Here is a 16,567-nt window from a genome sequence, read left to right as displayed (position 1 = left end):
TAGAAACGTCACTCAGATCGCTTGCTCAGCGCGAGGTATTTCCCAGGTAAATCCCAATTCGCGATTCTCGCCCGAGTATAAATATCATGGCCTTAACTAGACTCGAGCTCAGTTCCCTAGCCTTTGGGCAAGCATTCAGTGGCACAAGAATATTTCACCATTCAGTATTATTCTAGAAGAGCTGTTAAGTATTTCATCAATCTATAGAAAATTACGGTAACTAACCTAACTGCGAACGCTAGCAGACATCACACAGATATTCGCTTGTTTCGCTGAAATATTTTTTTGATAACCTTGATATTTGTTATTGTTTTTCTTCGTGTTTTATAATGTTTATAAATTATATTATTCGTCTCATAAAGGTATTGTGCACGTTACAGATAAGTACCACCGACTGCTCCACAAAATTGAGTTATGAGTGAATTACATAACAGTATAAAATAGGGACATACGCAATAGACTTTTATATAGAGAATTTTTATTAATTTTTTTGTGCTATAAAATTAAATATTATTAAATATTTGCATTAAAAAAAATTCATCAGAATGTTTTATCTAATAGTTAATGCTTGTACAAAAACTTCCTTAAATTGAGCTTTCTTTCATTCCATATCCTTGTTGCACAGTGTAATTGTACCCTTTTTATTAAGTGTCTGATTGCTGTCATAATTTCTGTTCCGCTACTCGCAAAAAATCCTATTTGTGAACGAACCAGTGTTTTGTTTAGTATTTTATTTTATTTGTTTCTGTTTTGAGTTCCACTAAGAGTTTTATATATTTATATAGATAAAGTGTAATATTTGTTGTGTTTAGGTTTTTTTGTCTTCTTTTGGTTAGTTCTTGTCTTCTTGAGACCACATGTGAACCTGCAATGCCGAACCGGTTCCACAACTTTTTACAATAAAGGTGAAGCTAAGCTAAAGCAATTTTTGGATTGCATATAGAACAAATGGCCTACGAACTAGTTCATGTTGCCTATATTCGATTTCCAGAACCATAAAAAATAATATACTTTATTTATTTATTTTATAGGATATTGCATATTCCTACTAGTTCCATTAAGTTTAGTTTATTTTAATGGTTCCCCATATATAAGAAATTCTTCTATACATTATATTAAATAGGTATTTCATATACACTTCGCGTCATCAGGTTAGCGCCCCCCCTTACACTCATTTTCTTTTACGTTTTTCTCTTTGCCTATTGCACACAACTTCTTGGTTTTTTTTTTATTTCATTATCATCATATGAGATGTCTCTCATACCAAGAAAAAGCGCGAGTGAAAACCCGTTATGTTTTATTTTCTATCCTTCTCTATTTTCGCAAAAAATGTGTGCACTTATTTTGCGTCATCAGATTAGCGCCCCCAAATGCAATTGTAATTATCTTGCTTATTTTGGCAATTACACTCACCAAATTTCAAAGTATTCAATATATTTATAGTATGGGTAAAGAAACAGTTTTATCTTTGGTTGAAAATCAAAGATTGAGGCATACTTTGAATCTAGACTATGCAACCATAAAATTGCTGAAAAATCAGGAAAAAACAGAAAACTAAGTGGCAATTTTCTTACAAATAGGGAAAACTATGGAAAAAACTATATAAGCGGTAATAATCAAGTGATTTCAGAAGGAAATAGAAGAGCATTAGTTCGAGAAGCTTCGAATTCCCACGAATCGACCACCAAGATTAGGGTTAAAATCAGTGTTAGGACGAGCTTATCAACGGTCTAAAGAGCAATTAAGAAAGTTAATTACTTAAAGAAACAGAATGTAAAAAAAAAAGACACCAGTCGATATGCTGAGAAAAGAAATAGGCATTAATTTTGGCCGGGCGAATAGGACGTGGTCTACCCAATGGCAGCATGTTGTCTTTTCTGATGAGAAAAATTGAATTTGGAAGGAACTGATGGATATAATTATTATATCCATGACCTACTCATAGAAGAACATTATTTGGAACGGTTTCCAAGCCGCTGCGGCGGGGGTGGTGTGGCATTTGTGTAGGTATCAATATCTTACTACAGCGCTTGTAAGCTTCAATTTTTGACATCGCGCATGAACGCATAGGACCATAATATCGTGTTTAAAACTGCTGTTCCGCATTTCTATAACCTGTCTGAAAACCGGCATTAGATTTTCCAGCATGATAATGCCCCAATTCAGACCGCCCGATCCCTGAAGTCCTGGATTCAGGGCCAAAAAATTGATCTCATGGAGTGGCCACCATACTCACTCGACCTTAATATCATTGGAAACGTCTGGGGATGGTTGGTCAGGAAAGTATATGAGTCCGGAAAGCATTATAGTACAAAGACAGAGTTAATCGAAGGTACTGAACACGCTTAATCAACCATATCCTTGAATAATATTGAACAACTTTATAATTCCATTCCTAATCGAATTTTTTAAGTAATTTCAAACAAAAAACGGCACTACGCACTACTAATATTACTTAAAAATAACAATAGCTTAAAATAGAGGTGTTATTTTTGGTAATTAACTTAAATAAATTGAATTTAGCGCAGGGGGCGCTAATCTGATGACCAAATTTTTGTTACATGTTTTTTGTACATTTTACAAAAAAAATTATTAAAAAATAATTCTTATTGTTACAGTAGCCATTCTTTTTGTATTTTAAAGAGAAATAAATGGAGTATAATGTAAAAAAATTTCAAAGATGGAGCTCTGCTGGTTTAGATTTTATTTAGCTTTGAGGTTGAGTGTAAAGGGGGGCGCTAACCTGATGACGCGCAGTGTATATTAGTTACACTTGGGTCAAGCTTCGTCTCTTTAATTGATTCCTGGTAGATGATCTACAGCTCGCAATGCATCGCATATAAAAGACCACTTAAGATCTGCTCTGTATAATTATTTATATGCTGACGAATCTTACAAGGAACACAGAAAAAGGGAATTTATCTTAGCTGAGGTAATTCCCACAGCCGACTCGTCGGCTGACTTTCTTTGCATGCTGCGTGATCTGTATACGTAATGCAGGCCGAAACCCGGGAAATATTTTGATGCAAAAAATAAAAAAAAAAACACTGGATTTGAGCTCTAAGAATTTTGCGCACAGTCACCATCTAGAGGTAGTTAGCCTGGTGCCGCAATAGTTCGCATGTCAACAACGAGAGTGGGCGTGGCTGCACGAGAGGCGTGACGGAACGATAAGGCGAAAGCAACTAACGTGTGCTGTTTGCTATCATTCGAATTTGTTTATACCGAGCAGATGGTAATACAATTGTTTTTTATCAGTTTTCTTATTGTTTTATTTTCGCCAACTCATTGTTTTTTTTTTTTTTTTTGTCTTTCGTATTTCATTTTTTACTCTCGTCTAATTTAATTGGGGACTCTTTTTTTCGATTATAAACAGTTTTACGATCGTCGCGTCAGGTTCTTGTATCAAGTGTTTGCCTTTGCCTTTATGCTTAACGATCCGAGCCGAGCTGTCGTGTGTGTGTGTGTGCATTCATATACTACTTTATGACGACACTCTGGTAACCGAGGCCTCGTCGCAGGCGGCTTCTTACTGGTTTCAACAGTTCCAATTTGGATCGCGTGCTGTCGAGATGCAAAAGTATTTGCTGCCGGCTGCCTCCAAAAAGACTCAGCAATCGCATCGTGAGCTCGCGAGCCCAGCTTGTAAAGCCCATTAAATATAAAAATATAACAAGAATTTAAAATCGAAAAAAGGAAGACAAGAATTTAATGCTTATCATTAGCATACAGAAATCGTGAATATTTACTATACTATATATAGGTAATTGTCCAGTAAAAAAGTGTTTATTCAGATTGTGCAATACAATAAGAATTTTTGAAATATTTATATACATATATGTATGTAATATTTAAATTAAATTTTTGCAACTGCCTAAAAAGATGTGTGAAGTCCATTTCGAAAACAGAATTAGAATAAGAGAAATATACATATATGGAAATTGTTCAGTTTTTGAGTATTTCTTAAAGGAGGAAATTAATGTTTATTGGAATATATGAATTCGTGAATAAATATGTCAAATATTCATGCATATATATTGATACATTATATTGATATATCATATACTCATGAATTTATATATTCATAAATCATTTATTCATATATACTTATTCAAGATAAGAACGAAATTTAATTCTAATAACACGAAGAGAATTGGGAATAATTCTATATAAATAGATAATTCTTAGGATTATTATAGTGAATCTGACCAATTTTGATGTGCTTATATTTTTTGTATATATAAAATTTATAATAGTCGATTGTTCTCTGAAACTTTTACATTATTTCTCACCCAAAACTAAAAGAAATAATAATAAATTCATTCACATTAACAATTGTTCCAAACTGAATATAATCTAATTGACTCTTATCATTAGCATATTGAGTATACACAAAATATGAAAAAGTTTTTATATACTATATACTATATGTATAGCTCATATATTGGTAATTGCTGGGATCTAAGTGCTAGTAAAGATTACGCTTCAATTGGTTTGCTTTGTCGCGCTTATTTGCGAAGCGAGCAGAGTTTATTGGTTCGGTGGGATTTCTGTCTGACGAAATTGCTTCTGCATTTTCTATCAAAAATTTGGTATATGTACTCATATATACATATACTCATAACTTTTATAGCCATATCTTATAAAGTATTACCATTTTACAGAGGCCATGGCATAGACACATGTAGAATCGTATTTAACTTTATTCCACTGAGTACAAAAAATCTATTTTTTTTAGCTCCAATTAAAATAAGGACTTGAGATTAGATATGGATATATATTCGTATATCACATAGTGGACTGGTGAATGGCCATAAAGCAAATATATTTACCTGTTTTCCGGGTAGAAACAAATTTTATTGCCTGCCTTAACTGAAACTTGAAAAATTTGACAATTGTTTAGTATGAAATTGTTTAGCTCTAATCTTGACCTACTCAATAGATCAAATAAACTTCCTATAGATGAATTTGCCGAGGGGGTGCTGAGCTTATCTGGCACAAGTAGAAACCACAAATCATATATGATTATTGAATATCTCCTTAACTGACCCTAGAAAACTTGAACTTGATATATGCAACTGTAAATCGCTCTTTAGAGTAGATCGACTAAAGCGATCCAACTTTTATGAACTCAGTTGATCCGATGAAGCTCTTACATCTAATTGTAGATTATGTATTCATTTAGTTCAAGCTACCATGAGCGAGTATCATGCAGTCGACTACAGCCCAAAGTCACATTTTTTTTACGTTTAGTTTTGCGTACTATTGATCGCTTTGTTTTCTGTTTTATATCTCACTTTCGAATTGTTTGTAATTTATTAATTTATGGAGGCTTTTCCAGTCTCAATTTGCCGCAAGTGTTCAATCAGCAGTTTATCAATTTCCCAATTGATCAAATGATCAAGCTGCAACAGTTTTTCAACACATTTCGTTTAAATTGTCTTGGGAAATATGCCAATTTCGCTTGCTCTCCCTCTCTCTCTATCCCTCCCTCTGTCTCTTCCATATTCGTATTTAAAAACTTAATTATTTTGTGAGTGCTTTTTTTCGTTTTTTCCATTTTTTTGAGTGCAATAAAAGGCGCGCAACAATCAAACGCGATCTCAATTGAAAATGTGACTTCGAGACATGAATTAAGTTTCCAAATCCATTTCACAGCTCATCAAATCCAATATTCGAAACGAAAGTACAACCAAAAAGGATCTCAGAATGCCTGCATTAAAGAAAAGGAGCACAACGTTGCCAGATCTGGGCGATTTTCGTGTGGAGAAAGCGAAAGGTGCGGCCACAGCGGATGCGGATAAAAAGTACAGTTTCTTCGATCTGGTAAGTGCATGAACAAGTTAGCTCTAAGCATTACATCAGATTTATGGCTCTGCATTACTAATTGCCGCATTTAGTTAAATTTATATGACGCTCTATCAGTTTATTACAACTGGAATTGCAATCTGACTGCATTCAGCAATTAAATCTTTTTCAGATACAGATATAATAATATTTATGTGTATATAGTTATAGTGTATAATCAGACATCAGAAAGCTAAGGCAGCTGTGAAAGATCATGTTTTATGCAGTAGCTTCCCATTCTATTGGAAAAAGTATAAAATGTAGATATCTTTAGAAGATTCCAGGGTATTCATTAGTTGACAATTCTGATGATTATTTGCAATGCCTACGCCTATTGGCCCGCCTGTCTGTGTGTCTTATGTAAATACTCTATCTTGAAAATTAAGTCAACAAAGAGGTTAATTAGCAAATAATTCAAATTATAATGATAATCACAGTGATAATAATAAACAGATGGATGATGATTATATATGTATTTGTAATTAGAATAACTATCAATTCTGTTGTTAATAATTACTGTGATCATTTTGATGATGATCTTTGAATCATTAAATGGTAATTTTAATACTGATGCTCATCATGATAGGGATGATTGTTATAATGATCATTTACCCTATCAGCATTAAACAACCAAGTATAAGTCAATATGAATTAAATGATGTGCATCAGCTATCATTGATAAGATTTCCTTGTTTATATTATTGATATCAACTATTTCTCTGTCTCTTTTATTATTAAATTTTTCACTCAAATTTTTCACCTTTCTTTCACAGTTTCGCTACTCAACCGTTCTGGAGCGTTTTCTCATAGTATTTAGCATGATTGTGGCTACGCTAGCTTCCATCCTTATACCCTATTTTATTGTGATCTATGGAGAATTCACATCTCTGCTCATTGATCGCTCCGTGGTCGAGGGCACCTCATCGCCTACATTTATTCTTGCGCTCTTCGGGGGCGGCAAGCGACTGTGAGTTATATTTTATAGTATATCATATAAAGAATATTTGTAATAGAGTTTCATTTCTCTATGCAGCACCAATGCGAGTGAAGAAGAGAATAGGCAGGCGATCATCGATGATTCGGTTGCCTTTGGCATAGCGAGTTTGGTGGGCTCAGTTGTATTGCTGGTGCTCATGCTCATTGCCATTGATATATCGAATCGTGTTGCGCTCAATCAAATCAATCGCATACGTAAGCTCTTCCTAGAGGCCATCCTGCGACAGGATATGTCCTGGTATGATACCACATCGGGCACGAATTTTGCCAGCAAAATGACGGAGTAAGTGGGGAGGTACTTGGAGATGGGGTAGTCAAATATTAATGAGTATTTTTTTTACGCTTCACAGAGATTTGGATAAGGTCAAGGAGGGCATCGGCGAGAAGGTGGGTATAACAGTGGATTCACAATTTCTCGAGATCCTTAGCTAACTTATCCCTTTCAATCCGCCTCCAGGTTGTCATTGTTACCTTCCTCTTCATGACCTTTGTCATGGGCATTGTGGCTTCGTTCATCTACGGCTGGAAGCTGACGTTGGTGGTGCTCACCTGCAGTCCCTTCATTATACTGGCCACAGCCATGGTGGCCAAGATCCAGAGCTCCCTGGCTGAAAAGGAACTGAAAGCCTATTCGGATGCCGGCACAGTAGCCGAGGAGGTCTTCAGTGGCATTCGCACGGTCTTCGCCTTTAGTGGAGAGCGCAAGGAGAACGAACGCTTCTCGAAGCTTTTGATGCCCGCTGAAGCCACGGGTCGTAAGAAGGGTCTCTACTCCGGCATTGGGGCGGGTGTCATGTGGCTCATCATCTACTGCTGCATAGCCCTTGCCGTTTGGTACGGCGTCAACTTGATCCTGGATGATCGCGGCAAGGAGGACCGTCAGTATACGCCCGCAGTTCTGGTCATCGTCCTCTTTGCCGTCATAATGGGCGCCCAGAATTTGGGCTTCTCTTCGCCACATGTGGATTCGTTCGCTGTTGCTTTGGGCGCTGCACGGAATCTCTTTAGGATCATTGATCGCAAGTCCGAAATCGATCCTTTGGATGAGTCGGGCCTGAAGCCGGAGGGCATAACGGGTCGTCTGAGGTTTGAGGATATACACTTTCGCTATCCCTCCCGGCCGGATGTCGAGATACTCAAGGGCCTAACGGTGGACGTGGAGCCGGGGCAAACGGTAGCCTTTGTGGGCGCCTCGGGTTGTGGCAAGAGCACAGTCATTCAACTAATGCAACGTTTCTACGACCCGGAACAGGGTCAAGTGCTGCTGGATGGACGTGATTTGCGCAGCTTGAACGTGGGCTGGTTGCGCTCCCAGATTGGCGTTGTCGGCCAGGAGCCGGTGCTGTTTGCCACCACAATTGGGGAGAACATACGCTTTGGCAATCCACTGGCCACCCAGTCGGACATCGAACGTGCGGCACGCAATGCCAATTGCCACGAGTTCATCAGCAAGCTGCCCAAGGGCTACGACACACAGGTGGGCGAGCGCGGTGCCCAAATGTCTGGCGGACAGAAGCAACGCATTGCCATTGCCCGTGCGCTGGTGCGCAATCCGAAGATTCTGCTACTGGACGAGGCGACATCCGCGCTGGACCCCACCTCCGAGAAACGTGTACAGGATGCACTGGAGCTGGCCAGCCAAGGGCCAACCACCCTCGTTGTCGCCCACCGCCTGTCGACTGTGACTAATGCCGACAAAATTGTGTTTGTCAAGGATGGCAAGGTGGCCGAACAGGGCACGCACGACGAACTCATGGACAAGGGTGGCTTGTACTACGATCTGGTAAACATAACCCGCCGCAAGGAGGCCACCGAGGGGGCAGACGAGACGGCCGGCAGTGTGGCCAAATTGGCATTGTCCAAGGGCAGGGAGGATGATATCATGGTTGCTGACGATGACGATGAGCTCGAGGATGAGGAGTACGAGGAGGACATCGATGAGCCTGGCGCTGCCGCGGCAGAGGTTAACAGCAGCAAGGACGACGTATTCAGCGTTACCTCCGCCAGCAAACGTAAGTTGGAAAAGTTGATGTACCTCAAATATACCCTATACATCATTTAAAAGTCTATTTCTGGCCCTCTTACTGCTTGTATATATATCTCTCTCTCTTTCTCTCTCTCTCTCTCACTTCAACTCTCCTTATGCCCCTCTATATCCATTCTTCTCCGCGTTCTTTTTCTTGCTCCCTTGTCCTCTGTCGACCAGGGAGGTATCGTACTTTACATCTCCATTTCTCTCTCATTTTCTACCTCTCTGTCTTCTTCTTTCGACCTTTCTCACTCTCTCTCTCTCTCTCTCTCACTCTCTCTCTGTTGTCATTCTCTTTTTCTCTATCTGTCTGTCATCCTCACCCTATCTTTCACTCTAACTTTATCTCTCACTCTCTCTTTCTCTCCCCTTTCGCCTCTACTCTATCCTTCGCTCTCTTCTTCTCTCTCTCTCTCTCTCTCTCTCTCTCTGCCTGACTCTCATTGCCACTCTCTCGCTCTCTCTATCTCTCTCTCTCTCTCTAACTACCTATCTCACCCTTACGTTCTGCTTTTGTATTTCTAATCCAGGTCGTTCCCAACGTCGCAAGAAGAAGAAGAAGCAGCCTAAACCCGAAGAGCCAAAAGTCTCATTCATGCAACTGATGAAGCTGAATGCACCCGAATGGCGTTACATAGTCTGGGGCTGCATTGCGTCCATCATGCACGGCATCACATTCCCATTGTGGGGCTTGTTCTTTGGCGACTTCTTTGGCATTCTGTCCGACAGCGATGAGAATCTGGTGCGACACGAGGGCAACAATATTTCCTACATTTTCATTGGCATTGGTGTGATGGCTGGCGTGGGCACCATGATGCAGAGCTATTTGTTCACCACGGCCGGCGTCAAGATGACAACGCGCCTGAGGAAGACGGCATTCAAGACAATCGTCGCCCAGGAGGTGGCCTTCTTTGATGATGAGCGCAACTCCGTGGGCGCATTGTGTGCCCGTCTCGCTGGGGACTGCTCCAATGTGCAGGGCGTAAGTTTGCCTCCGGCAAGGATTAACGACTGGGATTAATCTCTAATGGAACTTTGAGCTTGTTTTGCAGGCAACGGGCGCACGTGTTGGCATTATGCTGCAGGCCGTGGTCACCTTGGCCGTGGGCATGCTAATTGGTTTCATCTACTCCTGGCAACAGACTCTGTTGACTACCGTCACCCTGCCCCTGCTCTGTCTGTCGGTTTACCTCGAGGGGCGCTTCATCGCGAAGAGCGCCCAGTCAGCCAAGGCGGCCGTTGAGGAGGCCTCACAGGTCGCCGTTGAGGCCATTGCCAATATACGCACGGTCAACGGACTGGGCCTGGAGCAGCAGGTGCTGGAGCGCTACGTCAAGCAGATTGATCAGGTGAACATCGCCTGTCGTCGCAAGGTGCGTTTCCGTGGTCTGGTCTTTGGCTTGGGTCAGACGGCACCCTTCCTCGCCTATGGCGTTTCGCTCTACTATGGCGGCCTGTTGGTTGCCAATGATGGCTTGCCCTACGAGGATATCATTAAGGTTGCCGAGGCATTGATCTTTGGCTCCTGGATGCTGGGTCAGGCCTTGGCCTATGCGCCGAATGTCAACGATGCCATCATCTCCGCGGGACGCCTAATGAAACTGTTCGAGCAGACGCCCAAGCAATCCAATCCACCACTTAATCCATATAATACAGCTGAGGTGGGTTTCGGATTTTTATGCAGAATGAAAGTCTTTCTCTAATGAAATTGTTTCCCGCTCTTTCAGAAATCGGAGGGCGACATTGTCTATGAGAATGTACGCTTTGAGTATCCCACGCGCAAGGACACGCCCATTTTGCATGGCCTGAATCTCACGATTAAGAAGAACACCACGGTGGCACTGGTGGGTCCATCGGGCTCGGGAAAATCCACGTGTGTCCAATTGCTATTGCGCTACTATGATCCCGTCTCGGGTTCGGTTAATCTGAGTGGTGTGCCTAGCACGGATTTCCCACTGGACACCTTACGCTCCAAGCTGGGTTTGGTGTCCCAGGAGCCGGTGCTCTTCGATCGCACCATTGCCGAGAATATTGCCTATGGCAATAATTTCCGTGACGATGTGCCCATGCAGGAGATTATCGAGGCATCGAAGAAGGCGAACATACACAATTTCATTAGCTCCCTGCCGATGGGCTATGAGACGCGTGTGGGCAAGACCTCCCAGCTTTCCGGTGGCCAGAAGCAACGCATCGCTATTGCTCGGGCCCTGGTGCGAAATCCCAAGATTCTGATACTGGACGAGGCTACATCCGCCCTCGATCTGGAGAGCGAGAAGGTGGTGCAGCAGGCACTCGATGAGGCCAGAGCTGGACGCACCTGTGTGACGATTGCCCACCGTCTGAGCACAGTGCGTGATGCGGATCTGATATGTGTACTGAAGCGAGGAGTCGTCGTCGAACAGGGCACACACGATCATCTGATGGCATTGAATGGCATCTATGCGAACCTCTACATGATGCAGCAGGTGGCTGGTTAGGCTAGATAGTGATTGTCGGAATCTAGATATCGCCTAGGACGTAAAAATACTTTAGACTGGGTTTCGTATCTGGTTCGTAGTTCGCAACTAATTAGAGAGCTCATCGAAGCAGGTGTGCCAAATCGTGTTTAGCTTTAAGTTAATTCATTTTGTAGTTTGTATGACCTTTTTGTAGTTGCACTTGAATTAAAGCTCTGAGAGCAATTAATATTAATGTAGGAAATTGAAGCCTAATTCGTTATACTAATAAAGCTTAGTGATATATGTATGTAACAAAATATATACAAATTTTTTTTATTTGTATTTGATTTCCTCTCAAAGATAAAAGTAGAGTGAGGAAAAAGTTAAGACGGGCTGCTTATATGTAGCAGAGCATGGTGACTATTCCCATTTATATGCATATATTCACCACTTTACTAGCAGAGGTCTATGGTGGCTTACAATATTCACCTCATTCATCCAGAGTGGAGTTGTGAAATCGAACTCTTTGTATGCTAAGAGAATATTCGTTTATGTAGGAGGAGAGATAAGTATGCATATTTAATTGTAATATCCAGCCAAGTTTATATTTAATATCCGCCTCCATATACTTATATGGAAACAAGGAAAAAAGAGAACATGGTGGGCTTTTGTGTTCGTCTCTTCCATCTTATGCAGTTGTGATCTCTGTTTATTTAGCTCGTCATGCACATATGTTTGTACATATATGGGTACATATACATAAACAGACATACACAGAATTCGTATATATAACAAAATCAATAAATACATTTCATAAGAAAATTTGAGTTTGAAAAGCAGAGGCAAAGAAACATCTTATGCTTGGATACTGGGGCCTCAGCCTATAGCCGACTATCCACAAGTGGTCCAGGTGTAGCCAAAGCATTGCGACGCTCCTGTATAGCAAAGGTCAACTTGCGAAAGGGTCCCAGTGGCAAGCCAAGCGATTTCAGGTCCGCCTCCGTCAGCAGCATAAGTGTCTCCAGATCGATTTCCTGTTTCTGAAAACTAAAATACACAAATTAAATACAATAAATTGAGTATATAACATATATATACGCACACAGGCAAATATTCCTCTAGTGCCCACACAGATAGAAAGCGCTGCAGTGCACTGGCCGACACCTGTTCCTCATCGTCATCATCGCTGTAGACATCATCGCCAGCGCCCTCGGAGTCGGAGTCATCGGATAGATTCAGATACAAGCGCGCTTTGCTGTTATTTTTGTTGTTGTTGCTGTTGCTTGCATTTCGCATGGTTGAGCTGGAGACGCTATCGATGCTATCCGATTGCAGTTGCAGTTGGCTCAGCGCCGCAGTCACTGAACGTCGGAAGGCAATGCTGCCCAGCATGGTGGGTCGATCGAAGAGACCGACAGGTCGCTGTAGCACCTGCAGCTCCTCGTTCAACTCCTGCGAGAGCTGTGCATCGCCTAGTATATCCGGCTGTGAGAAGCTGCGCGCCAGCGCCGTGCTATAGCCCAGACGTCCTACCTCCTCGTCATCCAGCTCGAAGACATCTGCAATCTTGCCCCGCTTGCCATCTTGTTCATCTGTGGAGCTAAATGTGCCCACATACAGCACCTCCGAATCCCTTTGTAGCCCTGTTAGCGACGTTATTGTACGCTTGCCATCCGGCTCCAGTTCACGCACCTTGAATCCTCCATCATTCGCCGCAGCATGTGGGCAGGATTTGGAGTGTTGCGACTTTCCCTGCTGCTGCGACTGCTGATGCTGCTGCTGTGGCGGCTTCTTTTGCACTGTGCCCATGCGACTGGCTATGGTGGAGCCGCCGCTGCTGCTACTGCTACTGCCCACCAGATCGCTGAATTTGGTCGCGGATGTGCGTGCTGTAGCTGCTGCCTGCTCCCTGGGCGTCTTGTTCAGATTGCCCTGGCTGGACCAAATCTTTTGCTTCAGCGTGGACAGCATGTTGCTCGACTTGCTGCTGCTGCTGACCAATGTCTGAGCATTGCTTGGCTTTAGATCGCAGTAGTCGTGCTTCTGCTGCTGTTGCTGCTGGCGCTTCATATATTCCTTCACACGTTTCTCGCACTCCTTCTCAGCTATTTCCTTGAGCGCTTTTGCCTTTTTTCTGTTAATTAAATAGTTTCAATTAAGCACAAGTATTAAGCACAAGTATTCAAATATTTGAAAAGTGCAACACAGTCCTTGTTATCGATACCAGGGATTGCGATTTAAAACTCTACTCAAATTGGCAAGCCATTTTCCCTTAAACAGTCGTTGACTGTTATCGATAGGGACTTTTGCGATTATTTTCAAGTGTAGCAATCGGTACTCTACAAACAAGCACGCCTTGCTTGCGATCGATAACAATTATTGCGATTAATTTTGTGGCATTTGAGCACACCTTAATTATTCAAATTCATGTTCGCGCCTTACTTTTCATTTGCCTCAAAACTGGCTGCAGCAGCGTCTAAATAACGTAAAATGTCGTCGCGATTATTTATGGCTGCCAGATCCTTGGCATTGTGTCTGTCAATATCCAGTGCATATATATTAACACCAAATTTATACAGAAAATCAACGCAATGCAAATGTCCCTTGGCGGCAGCCAAATGAAGCGCTGTATTCCCAAATTGATCGCACTTATCCGGATCGCCGCTGCAGAAGAATAACTTTACAATATGGCCGAAATATTTGCTCTCTAAATTATTTATTATTTACCCCCTGCCACATAGTAAGCGCAGCGCATCTAAGCGACCCTCAAATGCTGCCCACATGACGGGTGTCATTGAGTCGTCGTCCTTGGCATTGGCATCCTTACGCGTTGCCTCCTTCAACACATCAAGCAGCCCGTCTTTGGCAGCTCTATTCGAAAGCAAAGAACAATTAATGATGCTTGTAGCGCAGATAAGATACGTATGATGTTACGAGGTAGCATTATTAATTGCATGTTCTTTACTCACTTGTGAAAACGATCTGAAGTCATTTTTCCACTTCTTATCTATAGTTGTGTATTTCCATAGACTACGAACCTGTTTGAATAAAAACTAAATTATATTCGATCTCAGTAGGCCGATTTCGAGAAACTTTGCCAGCTAAGGAACATTCCAGTAATACTTATTTGGATGCAATACAGCTCTCAGTAGAAACACACATATATACATATTTATATACATAAAAATCACAAGTCCGAAAATATAAATTATAAATTCAATATCCTTCAAAATGACTAAAGTGAACAGCAAGGAACTCAATAAGAGTGCGAAGAAGCTAAAATTGAAGGACACGAATAAGGACTCCTTTAAGCGTAATCTGCAAACGCAGATCAAATTAAGCGGCAAACTCTGGCTAGAAATGGAGAAAGAGCTCAATTGGGTAGAGTTCAAGGATATCAAGAAGGAAAAAATGTCGCCGCCTTTGATCGTCAACAAGTTGAATTAAACTCATTCAAGAAGACATCATTGGCGCCAACAAGTTGGATTAAGTTAATTAAATTATATTCATGCTTCATTTCATGTTGTCCATAAAACAAAATAACACTAAAAATATTTTTGTTATCAATGGACAGGACACAATTTCGATTTATTTGTATTTCCATATAAATAAAAAATTGAATAATTAGCGATTAAATTGAGATTTGTTGATGAATGCATTCATATGAGAGCTTAGTGTCTTGATAAACAGGCAAAAAGCCAGACGAATTTTTAGTCGAAACTTGGAAAACCCTCTCATAATGACTGCCTTATGTGTAAGATCATATGGATCTGACATGAAATGATAATTATTCTGTTAGGAAATTTTTAAAAATTCTTAGCATTTCTCAACACTGGGAAAGTTAATAGCTCTAGTGTAATCGTTCAATCTATAAATATAGTAAAACAAAGTAGGCCTGTTGAAAATATTTCAGATTACGTTCAATTCGTTTGTATGATTACACTCACAAATAAATTTCAATCTAATACTTTTACTATCTATATAAATATATTTTGTACAAACAATCTGAAGACAAACCTGCAGAAATGGATCAACAATGCTTGGGCCAACTTGACTTGAACTTCAAGTCGGCTGTCAACTTGGCTAACCAGGAAATCAAATGTTTAGCCATTGAGAAGAACCCGTTCTATAAACCGTACGATTGCACCGATCTCTATCTATGGAGGAAGGAATCTAATTTGAGCCAGCTCAAACTGAAGACATTGAAAAAGAAGAATATCTTAAGGAAACCGATTTTGCAACGTCTGCAAACCCAATCACAGGCCCATGGCAAGGATTGGCTGAAACAATGCAAATTGGATTTGGAATGTGAAATCACTTGGGTGAACTCTTTAGATATCAAAAAGGTGGACAAGAAACGAGCATATAGCATGAGCGACTTGCAGGATGAGTGCGAGAAGATCCCATATAATGCTGGTGATATTGACATTGATGAAATTCTCATACCAAAACGAATGTCTGAGATGGCAAAAACCATGTATAGTTAAGTTATTGAAAATACTTTAGAGTTCATTTGTTTATAAATTATTAATTTAATATTCAGTTAAGCCCTACGTTAAGAGCCCCTCACTTACAAGTTCAAAAGAAATCGACCTCAAACGCTAAATTCTTATTAGATCTATTCACACGTTGTTAAAAAAAAGTTTGTATGACACTTTCTGTGAAGTGAAAAGGAAAAGCTCGAGCTCACGTTCCGGTTGGAGTTCACACACACACAAACGCACACAAATGCACATATACGATGATCATGCTGTACATTCAGTTGGCCAAAAGAAATTACTTGCATATAAATGTGTGTGTGCACACATACCCAACAACAAGTTCACTCAACCTTATTTCTTGGCTACGAATTGCCCAAAATAATAAAACGAACCACGAAAGCACTCGACCATTAAGTGTATACAAACAAAAAAATGTCTGTTGTATTTAGTTTTTTTGGCAAAGTTCACACACGATTTTCCAACAGCTTGACACTTTGTTGTTGTTTTTGTTGTTGCAACAACAAGAGCCGTGGCTTTTCTTTTGCGATCAGCGGAATGGGCAAGCGTATACCGTCGAGTGTTGTTTGGCAACTGAAACTCTAATTGGAATTGAAACCGGGAGCGACAATCGCCACAGAGAGTGCGCCACTCAGTACGGAGCTGCCAGACCTCAAGCCGAAGCAAAGCTTAGAATTTTCAAAATTATACTGATCGAAAGCATTTACAATAAACTCTAGTTTTATATAAGCTGCATTTAGAGAATAAAAAAATACATA

The 16,567-nt window shown here is 40.8% G+C and overlaps 3 protein-coding genes across 5 annotated transcripts; 2 read left to right on the top strand and 1 right to left on the bottom strand.

Moving 5' to 3' along the window:
- The first annotated feature begins 3,546 nt into the window (after window positions 1-3,546).
- On the top strand, window positions 3,547-11,629 carry LOC6578608 (multidrug resistance protein homolog 49). Its single transcript, XM_002004481.4, has 9 exons — window positions 3,547-3,763; window positions 5,659-5,826; window positions 6,621-6,814; window positions 6,881-7,126; window positions 7,194-7,230; window positions 7,301-8,855; window positions 9,403-9,854; window positions 9,925-10,533; window positions 10,600-11,629. The coding sequence occupies exons 2-9, from the start codon at window positions 5,710-5,712 to the stop codon at window positions 11,347-11,349; spliced, it is 3,960 nt and encodes a 1,319-aa protein (XP_002004517.1). The 5' UTR covers window positions 3,547-3,763; window positions 5,659-5,709; the 3' UTR covers window positions 11,350-11,629.
- Window positions 11,630-11,991: 362 nt separating this feature from the next.
- On the bottom strand, window positions 11,992-16,413 carry LOC6578607 (Usher syndrome type-1G protein homolog). 3 transcript variants are annotated; one of them, XM_002004480.4, is made up of 6 exons: window positions 16,184-16,413; window positions 14,280-14,348; window positions 14,038-14,181; window positions 13,753-13,974; window positions 12,413-13,444; window positions 11,992-12,357 (listed from the first exon to the last, which is right to left on the bottom strand). In XM_002004480.4, exons 2-6 carry the CDS (start codon window positions 14,300-14,302, stop codon window positions 12,192-12,194), a joined length of 1,587 nt encoding a protein of 528 aa, XP_002004516.1. In that variant the 5' UTR covers window positions 14,303-14,348; window positions 16,184-16,413; the 3' UTR covers window positions 11,992-12,191. The 3 variants fall into 3 exon arrangements, with proteins under 3 accessions (XP_002004516.1, XP_043866379.1, XP_032586171.1); XM_044010444.1 differs by having other exon boundaries at window positions 16,264-16,413; XM_032730280.2 differs by having other exon boundaries at window positions 16,363-16,381.
- Window positions 15,195-15,975, top strand: LOC6578605. The gene is made up of 2 exons (XM_002004478.4): window positions 15,195-15,792; window positions 15,854-15,975. The coding sequence occupies exons 1-2, from the start codon at window positions 15,336-15,338 to the stop codon at window positions 15,913-15,915; spliced, it is 519 nt and encodes a 172-aa protein (XP_002004514.2). The 5' UTR covers window positions 15,195-15,335; the 3' UTR covers window positions 15,916-15,975.
- Window positions 16,414-16,567: the final 154 nt, after the last annotated feature.

The sequence above is a fragment of the Drosophila mojavensis genome, unplaced genomic scaffold, assembly GCF_018153725.1.
Source record: "Drosophila mojavensis isolate 15081-1352.22 unplaced genomic scaffold, ASM1815372v1 contig_80, whole genome shotgun sequence".
Taxonomy (NCBI): Eukaryota; Metazoa; Arthropoda; class Insecta; order Diptera; family Drosophilidae; genus Drosophila; species Drosophila mojavensis.
The sequence above is the reverse complement of the archived record's forward strand: the minus strand, read 5'-3'. Positions and strand labels throughout refer to the sequence as shown.

Excerpts from the sequence above, each read along its gene's own strand:
- LOC6578608 (XM_002004481.4), top strand. The coding sequence starts at position 5,710 with ATGCCTGCATTAAAGAAAAGGAGCACAACGTTGCCAGATCTGGGCGAT. Across the intron at positions 7,231-7,300 it reads AGGAGGGCATCGGCGAGAAG|GTTGTCATTGTTACCTTCCT; the intron begins GTGGGTATAACA and ends ATCCGCCTCCAG. Across the intron at positions 8,856-9,402 it reads CGTTACCTCCGCCAGCAAAC|GTCGTTCCCAACGTCGCAAG; the intron begins GTAAGTTGGAAA and ends TTTCTAATCCAG.
- LOC6578607 (XM_002004480.4), bottom strand. The coding sequence starts at position 14,302 with ATGACTTCAGATCGTTTTCACAA. Across the intron at positions 13,445-13,752 it reads AGTTTTGAGGCAAATGAAAA|AAAAAAGGCAAAAGCGCTCA; the intron begins GTAAGGCGCGAA and ends TTTAATTAACAG. Across the intron at positions 12,358-12,412 it reads CTAGAGGAATATTTGCCTGT|TTTTCAGAAACAGGAAATCG; the intron begins GTGCGTATATAT and ends TGTGTATTTTAG.
- LOC6578605 (XM_002004478.4), top strand. The coding sequence starts at position 15,336 with ATGGATCAACAATGCTTGGGCCAACTTGACTTGAACTTCAAGTCGGCT. Across the intron at positions 15,793-15,853 it reads GATGGCAAAAACCATGTATA|TTAAGCCCTACGTTAAGAGC; the intron begins GTTAAGTTATTG and ends TTTAATATTCAG.